The sequence below is a fragment of the Solanum pennellii genome, chromosome 12, assembly GCF_001406875.1.
Source record: "Solanum pennellii chromosome 12, SPENNV200".
NCBI classification, from domain to species: Eukaryota; Viridiplantae; Streptophyta; class Magnoliopsida; order Solanales; family Solanaceae; genus Solanum; species Solanum pennellii.
In genome coordinates, this window is record NC_028648.1 from 77,968,099 (window position 1) to 77,978,360 (window position 10,262).

General features: G+C 31.5%; 2 protein-coding genes across 2 annotated transcripts; both read right to left on the reverse strand.

Annotated features, from left to right (window-relative positions):
- Positions 1-1,111: 1,111 nt before the first annotated feature.
- On the reverse strand, positions 1,112-3,641 carry LOC107005278 (glutathione S-transferase T1-like). Its single transcript, XM_015203829.1, has 7 exons — positions 3,441-3,641; positions 3,285-3,358; positions 3,017-3,077; positions 2,593-2,646; positions 2,390-2,469; positions 1,617-1,822; positions 1,112-1,478 (listed from the first exon to the last, which is right to left on the reverse strand). Exons 1-7 carry the CDS (start codon positions 3,503-3,505, stop codon positions 1,308-1,310), a joined length of 711 nt encoding a protein of 236 aa, XP_015059315.1. The 5' UTR covers positions 3,506-3,641; the 3' UTR covers positions 1,112-1,307.
- Positions 3,642-7,543: 3,902 nt separating this feature from the next.
- LOC107006721 (xyloglucan-specific galacturonosyltransferase 1-like) lies at positions 7,544-9,778 on the reverse strand. Its single transcript, XM_015205236.2, has 2 exons — positions 8,926-9,778; positions 7,544-8,602 (listed from the first exon to the last, which is right to left on the reverse strand). The coding sequence occupies exons 1-2, from the start codon at positions 9,767-9,769 to the stop codon at positions 7,824-7,826; spliced, it is 1,623 nt and encodes a 540-aa protein (XP_015060722.1). The 5' UTR covers positions 9,770-9,778; the 3' UTR covers positions 7,544-7,823.
- Positions 9,779-10,262: the final 484 nt, after the last annotated feature.

Here is a 10,262-nt window from a genome sequence, read left to right on the forward strand (position 1 = left end):
TTCGGAATTGTTTGTCATGTTGCACTTATCGAAAGTCAATTTGACTAATTTTTAAAGGTAAATTAAATCACATTAATTTGATATTTTAAACAAAAAAATTAAATATTGTCAAATTATATGAGAAGTACTATAAATTATATTTTTTTCATATTAATATGTTTAAATTACATCTTAAAATGTTAGTCAAAGTTTTTATAATTTGACTTTAAAAATAGAAACTATGACAAATAATACCGGACGAAGGGAGTATGATAAAATGCTAAAAATGTACATATAAATATTTATCATATATTTATTGCCTGTTCGGACCCACCAATTATAATGAACCAAATTAGAATTTTAAATGCTTTTACTTTATGTTTTAATATTGATTAGGGGGATTTGGACCTACCAGATTGATTTAGAAAATATTAAGGTAGACCACCTCTTTATTCGAAACTAATTGTGTCCATTAATTTCCTTGATTTTTAATTTCACTTTTGGTATCTATTCTTTTTGGAGACTAATTGAGTAACAAAAGTAAATTTGGACGATTCTATGCTTTTGCATTATTTCATTTTAGGAAGGCTAACGTTACCTTTTATGACCGTGATTATAGAGGTGGCAAATGAACGGATTGAGTTGAATTTGGACGAATGAGAATAAAATGGGTTAATAAATAAACAGTTAAGCCCGAAATTATGTCAGAAGAAAGAAAGGACACACACATTAACTAAGTCGGTATAAGATTCATTAAATCGCGGTGAATTTATAGTTGGTGTGTGTAACAATATTTTCTATTAAACAAATACTACATGGTTCAAGTAGAGCAATTTCATTTGTTGTTTATAAATCGACAAGTTATTCCACTTACACAAACGGGATGACATAATATATAAATGTGCCCTTTAATTTGGTCTCAATTAACATGTATGCGGTCTAATTTTGGTGATTCATGTGTTCTTAAATCACATAACAGATTTGAGTGTATCGTTTTTCAAGTAACAGATACCTAATAAAATCAGTGTGTTTCCTTATTACGACTATTTCTAACATATCAAATGATAAAAATGGTCGCTCAGATGGTTATAAGCATCCTCCACCTCCAACCTTAAAGATCGCGGAGTCTCCATAGACAAAATAATAAGAACTGCTTTTATTCAGAAGATAGTACAGTACAACTCAACATTCTCAGAATTGTCTTAAGAAATAAGAATACAAAGCATACCACACATCAAACTAAGAAATATGCATCCTTTAAAGCACACAAAATGTCATAATGCAGGCCTTGAGTACAACATTGTAATAGATTTCAATAGCGGATACGTCTAGCTGCTTGCTCCACCAGCTCGCTGCTTCTGAAAGATCTCGCTAACTTTGAAGAGAGTTGCATGTATTTCATCGAAATAAGGTGCTGTGGCACTCTTCACATCGTCAATCCACTTCAACACGTTCTTGTGCGGGCTTAATAGACCCTCACGATCCTTCTCGTCAAGAAACTGTATTCAACAAGAAGAAACCGGACTTTAATGGACATGATATTCAGGAACACGTCCTGATCAGCATAGTGACGTTTAACATATATTGTGTATTTCTAATCATTATGCAAAACAAAAACAAGAAACGTCTTTTTATACCTCGAGTTGCATAATCTCACAAACTAAGCTAAGATCTGCAAGGGAAGGTTGGGAATTTCCAAGCAAAAAGCTTCCGTCTTTCTGCAGCCAATAGGTGTCAATCGTTGCAAGAGATGCAGAAAGGAGATTTTTACCTTCTGCAGCAGCTTGTGGATTCAAAGGCAATCCAAATGCAGGTGCCAGTATAGTGTTAAAGACATATCCCGCTGAAAACAGAAGAATGATCCTTAAGAAACCCAATTTCAGGAGAAACAACAAAAGACGTACGTATATTGCAGTAGAAATGATGAGGCCACAAGCAAACTAGCTGAAGCCAACAAGGATACATAGCGAGTGGTGCCCTAACTGTTAAATGGACCTTCCACCACTCAAAAGCTAGCTCAAAGGGATGAGGATTGTCCAAGTCATCTAAGAAGTCCAGGCATTTCATCCCAGTCCAATATGGGATCATTCTCATCACCTGCCCTCACGCCCAAACACTGTCCGAAATGGAGTATGAACATCATAAACCAAGGTTATATAATCACCCTTCCCCCCTCTCTCCCCCGCACAACGGCTCACATCGGACCATAGGCCTGACTCTGATACTATGTTAAATAGACCTCAGGCCTAACCCAATCCGATGTGTGATCATTCTTCCTATCTATTTTAAAGATAACCCTATTAAATCTGATTAAGTACCTCTGCAACAAATTCAAAAACTCATAGCAACTTAACTACCCAGCAATGAACAAATGGGAGCAAAGAGTATCTTCAACACACAAAAGAAGTACCTGAACCACGACGTAAGTTAGCATGGTGCCAATCCAAGACACATTCTACATTTGCTCTTTTCTGCAGGTCTTTTGGATACCTTCATCATAAAACAAAAAATCCTGAGGATAATATTGTAGATCACAATCCTATTAATTTATAGTCCAATGTTTACATTAAAAACTAAAATCGAAAATTAAGAAGCGGACAGAACTAAACTTACCAATGATCAGCAGTTTCCGGAAATGCAGAAGCTAGATATCTAAGAATCGCATGACTATACAAAGCACAGAGAAAATTTATGTTACATCACTATAAACAAGCCATAAATTACATCACTGGAATAATTGTCACACACAACTTCAATCAAAATGGATCACTCAAAGAAATTTCTGGTGCATGTATAAATCATTTTAACATCAACCAAAAGCGAGATCTAACAATGGACAAACAGGAATTCGTATATACATGTATCTTTGATACCAGATACACAGAACCTCCACAACCACGTTTTACCCTCTTCAATTGAAATTGTTAGTAGATTCTAATAATAATTTATACATATTCTTCAAACAAAAACAGAGTTCGAAAAAAATCTCTAGCTCCGTCCCTGCATATCAGTAATTTATATAAGAAATTAGAATTACCTTTCGAAAAGCTTAAAAGTATCATGAACTATGGCTGGTACTTGCTTCATGATATTAACTTCTGCAAATGAAAAAAACAAACACTACTTTAAAAAAAAGTAATCTAATAATTGAGTCTGATTTAGATTTTGAAAATTTATCTGTTTGGCCGTGAAATTTCAAATTTCCAAAAACTAGCTCAGAATCAACTTTGGGACTTTCACCGACAAAATTTTAAATTCTAATATTTCGAGTTTCAACTTCAAAATGTATGAACAAAGAAACGAACCTTGATATTCAGGAGTGCGATGTTGACCTTTAGCAAGATCAATATTAACCTCTTCAAATTCAATTCCATTTAATCTTAAAAACCAAAAAACGATAATAAGATTAAGATCATTAAGAGAAAATAAGTAACAAAAAATGATGAGAAGATAAGATTTACTTGCAAAAGATGAGAATAGCACGAGAAGGTTGAGAAAGACGATCGACGTAAACTTTGAGAGACATAATGGATGAATAGATGAGATTTGAGATTTTGATTCAATTTTTAGTGAATTTGTGTGAGAAATGAACCTCTATTTAAAGTTTTTTTTTTTGGGGTTTGGGCATTTAATTCCGACTGTTTTGGGGAAGAAAAATTGTCAATGGCAAGTTCCGATAGGTGGTAGGGACCCAATTTAATGAAAAATATTTACCCTCAAATTTTTATTCTATTTAAATTGCGTGAGATGAACCCCGCTCTGCATGATAAATTTCGTTAAATTTATAGGCGGAATGTGTTTATTTATTTAAAATTGAAAGATATAAATATTAGTTGAGATTGAATCAGATGTGTATTATATCTGAAACAAACTGCGTATTATTTAATCATAATTAAGTGACGATGAATATTTATATGCAGACAAGAATGTGATGTCTCTCCTTGTTTTAAAGTAAATTGAGCTGTTCGAACGATAAACACTTAGGGATGACAATGGTAAGGAGTGATGCGGGCGGATTTTGTCTCATGCGAGACGGGGCGCGGTCTGGCTTTATGGGGTGGGGACAGGGCGGGGATATAGTGCGAATGTTGGAGAGGGATGGGTTAACTGAAATAACATAAATGAGTCAATCTTTTCACGAATGAAATATACGATTCTTTTCTCAAAGTTCAAAGACATATTGAGCCTTTTCTTTCTTTAGAAAAATAATTTAATTAAGGGAAAAAGGACAATATACCCTCGAATTATCGTAAATGGTATGCAAATATCATTCGTTATACTTTTGGGACAATGATGCACATGCCGTCCAAAAACTAGAGCATGTATACCATTTATACAAACAGATATACACATGTCATAATTTTATCTATCGATCCGACATTTATTACATATCAAATCGACGGATAATATTGCGCCACGTGTCCCTATTTAATTTTCCGATAGAGCGAAGGACATATATACTCTAATTTTTGGATGGCAAGAGCATCAATATCCCACAAATATGACGAAGGGTATCTGCATACCATTTACTATAATTCAGAAATATCTTTGTCCGTTTTCCCTTTAATTAATAATGTAATTAGAATCATAATTGACCACGTATAAAAACTAATTTTATAGAATAAAAATTATTTTTCGTTAACAAGCGATGTCAAAAATAAATCCTTTCTCAAATGAAAATGACGACATACGTGAGCTTTTTTCAAATTAAAAAGACTTCTTCTTGGTTTCACATTGGGTTATGGATGAGTGTGAACATATGTTTTGTTTATTTACTAAATTATTATTACGTAAGGGATGATGTGAAGTGTGAACTTATTTAAGGTTTTAATATACTAGTATCCCATGCCAAAATACCCAATAGGATTTCACGTTTTTCTATATATATCAAGATAATGCATTTGTTTTTTCACATTTCAAAAAATGGATTTATTTTGAAAAGTAGATAAATAGATGGTAAATATTTTTAATTTTTAATTTTAATATCGTGGGTTTAAATCATCAAAGAAGTTAAAAAAGGGTATATGCTCAAAATATTGTGTTCGGTGTCACATATTCGTGTTTGAATCTTACTTATAGTTTGTTTGATAATCTTTTTAAAATTAACTCATTTTTTAAAAGCGAATAAGAAGAGATTGCTTAAACGATAAATATTCTCTATTTTCAATTTTAACGTTGTGAGACTAAATCATGAAAGAAGCACAAAGGGTTGGAGCTTACAAGCAACTATAAAAAGAAATTGAAAATATTCTTCAAAAAAGTATTTTTTTTGAAAAAAAGCCATTCGTATTTGACTAATCATATTAAAAAATATTGTGTTTGGCTAATTAAATTAAAAAAACACTTCTTAGCCGCTATTAATGTTGGTCAAACTTTTAAAAGGTGTTTTCTAAAAGTACAAGTATTTTTAAAAAACTAATTTTTGTAGTTTTTAAAACACAGTTATTGTTATTCTTCGAAATATTTACTGTCTCTTAAAAGCTTGATAAAATATTTTATTTTTTAAAATAACACTTTTGACCCATTTTTAAGTTGGGGCTTCCAACAAAATATATTTTCAAAATTAAAATTCAATATTTTTAATTAAAGATAAAAAGATCTCGACCTATATTGGTACTATATTGTTTGTGACAATATAATATTCCAACTAAGAAAGGTTGTGCAAAATTATTAAAGTGTGTTTCCATTTGTTCATTGGGCAAATAATATGTATTCAATGACGTTGAGGCAGAGGAATCCTAAATGATAGTACTATTAATCAAATAACGTGGAAACAATTAAAAATAACGATTAACGTGAGATTGCGATGTAATAATGAGATTGTTATATTCTTAATTAGAAATTTTAGATTCGAGTCTTGGGTATAGAGAAAATCATGTTGGAAGCGCCACCTCTGAATGAGCTTTATAGTGTACGATTAAACTTAATCAGAGCTCTAGTACGGGCTTTGATCACTGAATAGGAAACAAAAAAAAAGATATTTCCTTCGGTTTATTTTAGTTATCTTATTTTTGTTTCTTATATAAGAAATTATATTTTTATTATTTAAAAATATTATTTTCTTTTAAATAAATATTCTTTCTGATGCAAATGAAGATTGAAGGGTATCCAATAATACAAATATCACATATTGATTTTTTTTAAAAAAAAATTAATAAAATTGAAAGACTAAATCTAAGAGTAATATACCTAAATTTAGGGTTGTTCAATACTATTGATGTCCTAAAGTCAAATTGTTAGATGCAAAGTTATGAATAATCATTTTATAATTGATTTCTCCATTTCTTTTTAATTGATAGTACATTTAATTCATTCGATTTTATTACTGAACTTTAGAGAGATTTTATCAATTTTAATTTTGAAATATCTCTTATTTGTTGAGTTTAAATTTTTTTAAATACTTTCAATACAAATTTTTCATCATTTTGTGACCATGATTTAAAAATTAGGTTGAACACACTATTTTTTTTAAAAAAACTTTAAAGAAGGAGAGTGCAAGAATTAGTTACACCACAAAGTACCTTAAATTATGACAACCACATGAAATATAATGGAGCCTATTGTGTTATTCTTTATCCTCTTAATTAATAGTGTCAAATCTAATGTTTGTTTAATTTCATCTACAATAATTAACTTTGTAAAGACATTTTCCACTTGTATCATTTATTTTTAAAAACATTAAAAAGTACTTTCTTGATTTCATTTTACTTGACCTATATTTTATCAAATAAAGATTTGATTTTACTTGTTTTATTTTAGCTAATTAAGAATTTTTTTTATAGTACTCTTAATATTAATAACTATATATATAGAGTGGTAGTCAAATTTATAGTTTCAAAGCAATATTGATAATGTTAACTTATTAAAATACACTTAAATAAATATATTTTAAGAAGCCTGCCAAGTTAATAAGGGCCAAGTAACGTGAAAGAGAGAGGGAAGGGAGTCAGGGGCGGACCCATGTTGAGTCCAGGATTCATTCGAATTCCTTCGACAAAAAAATATATCATATATATAAGGCAATTTTTCTATATTTTTGTAGATATATATATTTTGAATTCCCTTAATAATAAATAGAAATAGATGACTCAGTGGCAAGTCCCCTGAATATTAAGTTGCACGCCCCAATTCAAATCCATATGAAAATATTTATTTATTTTCCTTTTTTAGTTCAGTTTAGTTTTTAAAGAAAAAACCAGTTTTATTTTTCAAGCTTGTTTTAGCCTTATTTTTCATTTTAAAACGTGTTAAACCAAAAAAATTCAAGGGCCTCATTTCTAAAGACTTATTTATATATTTACACTTTTATTTTTTGAATCCCTCAATGAAAATTCTGGATTCGCCACTCGATGAGGTAATCACCGACTTCAAAAGGACATTTTCTTTTTAACAAGTTTGTTACACAACTAGAAATAGGACTTAAGTACAGGAGTAGAAATACTCCAATTTTCTTTATTTTTTGTGTATATATACTTGTACAAATCATTGAAAATTTCATCATTCCTTTCTCTATCAATTCTATTTAAAGGATGGGAAAAAGTAGTACTTAAAGTTACAAGTGATGAACATGTAAAAAAGATTAGTAAATTCTGACTAAAGTAAGATACATGTGATTAATTTAAGCAAACAAAACCAACATCAGTATTAGACAGCTCGATGCACTAAGCTTTCACTATGTGCGAATATTCTGGCAAAAACCGAACCACAGGAGTCTGTTGTACACAACCTCATCCTACATTACAAGAAACTGTCTCCACACCTCGAACTCGTGACCTCCTGATCACATGACAACAACAACTTTACCTGTTACGACCGATGCTCCCCTTAAAAACCTAACATATTTATCATACTTCCAATCTAGTCAACCTTTCAAATAAATTATTCATAGTTATAGAAAATGCATCTTGAAATTTCTCCAGCTTGGATTTTGGATCTCCATACACTAATCCAGGCAACAATTCATAAATTATGTATCTTCTCATGTTCTGTTTTTCCCCTGCAGGAATTTTCATTAGCCTGTCTACAACATTAACTTTCATGTTCCTAACATCTTCTTGATCAATAAAAACAGAATATTTTTTGTAATCTTGTGGTAAATGCCAAGGATATTGATAGTATGCTGTAAATGGATCAAATATTACTGGAATACAACCTGATATAAGTGAATCAAACACTGATTTTCTTGTAGGGCTATCGCCCGGAGGCTGTAAACAGAATTCTGATTCAATGAACAACTCGATGATGGACTCGGGTTGATCACATGAACCTGAACTACAATTCATGAATTTGCATTGATCACTAGTTGAAGTGCATTGATTGATCAAGATTGACCTAATGCTTTCTGGTGCATCAGGCCTTGCTGCACCAGCAAAACTTATCAGGCTTTTTCGACTTTCGTTGAGGAGTTTTAACTGCCATGTTGTTATGTCATTGTCTGATTGTGGATGGAAAAAAGTTGGATGAGGTACTCCTACGTCGTTGAGGTGCCATGGTTGTCGTTCTATCAATAGCTTCACCGGATTCTGCATTTCGTTTAGCTCCAAGAACCTACTCCCCCAATTCGAGTTGCTATATCTTCTGAAGTCCCAAGAAATTTTCCCAAGTACAAAGATATGATCTTTACCTGCATGTAGCTCGCACGTTATAACAAAGATATGATCTTTTAACTATCGGTTGTTCTCTTTTTCTATCTGAATTATCAGTATCTATGTATTAAAAGTTGAAACACATCTCAAAGTTGACTAGACCAACTATCTGTTGTTCCTTTTTCCTACCTGAACTATCACCATCTACTCAACTATGTTAACACGTAAATAATAGTTGAGATGACTAATTCACGAAAAAAAAAGTGATAGTTCATTCAAGTATGAAAAGTGAACAACTGATAGTTGAAATGTGAAACTCACTATAGTTCAGGTTTAAATCTTTGATCCGCCTCTGTTTTACCTGATCTTTTAAACCAAGTTGGTTGCGATTCGAGCCATTTGACAAGTTCTAGCCCCAAAGAGTCCTTGACATCATTTGTTACATTCTTGAAATGCCATCTCAATACATCAAGTCCAGCATAGAAAGGAACATAAAAAAGATCTGCTTCACTTATGTTATGTACTCTACAAGGATGATTCATAACTCTTGAATGAAATATCAATTCCAATGAATACTGATGAGTTTGATACCATCCTTTTCCTAGCTTTTGTACTGGTTCACCCATTGCATCATTGCTGAAATAATCACATAAATCGACCCACGGAACCATATCAGCACACTGAGACACCAAATCCTTGTTAAATTTTGTTGGTAAGTCGTACACATAAATTCCCCTGCCATCACATAACGTTTCGTTATGATTTTGTATCGTTGATGTCCATGATCGATGCATTTCTAACTGGTCCTCAACGTCGTTATAAGCAACAAGCAACTCCTCATCACTTTTAACCATGCCATTTCTGAAGGCATGGTACCCTGGAGGGATTGGTATACCAAGACGCGTTGATTTTTGTTGCAAGTCATCAACAAATTTCGTTGCACTAGTAGAAAGATTTGATGAAAGGGAACTCGAGGCTTCAAGATTCGAGTGTGAGCCTGCAGAAATGCAATAGAGATCATTGAGTTTACGCGATTGGAAGCAGAGATGGATAACATTACCAGAGATAATGGTGGACGATGACGACCATAAGAATATGAGAAGGAAGATGATGATTGTAACAGGTATGAGAAATACGAGTTTAGCTAAGCTAAAAAGTTCATTTTTGGAGATCTTAGTTTTTCTCTTGGAAAAAGTAGTAGTCATTTTGGTGACTAACAAAGATTTTCTTAGATCCTTTTAAATTTTTCTCTTCTACAATGCTTTTTACTTGTAGACTTTGAAATTAATAATAATTTGTTGATTTTTGTGTCATCAAGAGGATTAATTGAGTTGACTTAACATGGAAGCACGTAGTAGCATGTCAAATATGAAATACCAATATTAATTGTAGGCACGTTTAATAGGATCCATCTACTTATATTCACTCTCCATTAAAATTTATTTTTCACGTTTATACATGATTAAAATTATTTTTTTATACATATATACGGTAGATATTGAATTTTTTTGACTTTTTCCGTGTGTTACTTCTTCATATTTTAAACTCTTTAATGAAAATCATGGTTCTGCTACCGTAATTTAATCATAAACTAAAACATGTTAAATATAACAAAACGTAATTTAATCTCATGATTTTAAATATATCGCTAAATTTTTTTTTAATAAATTGTAAAATAAAAAAAATTATTTTTTGCAA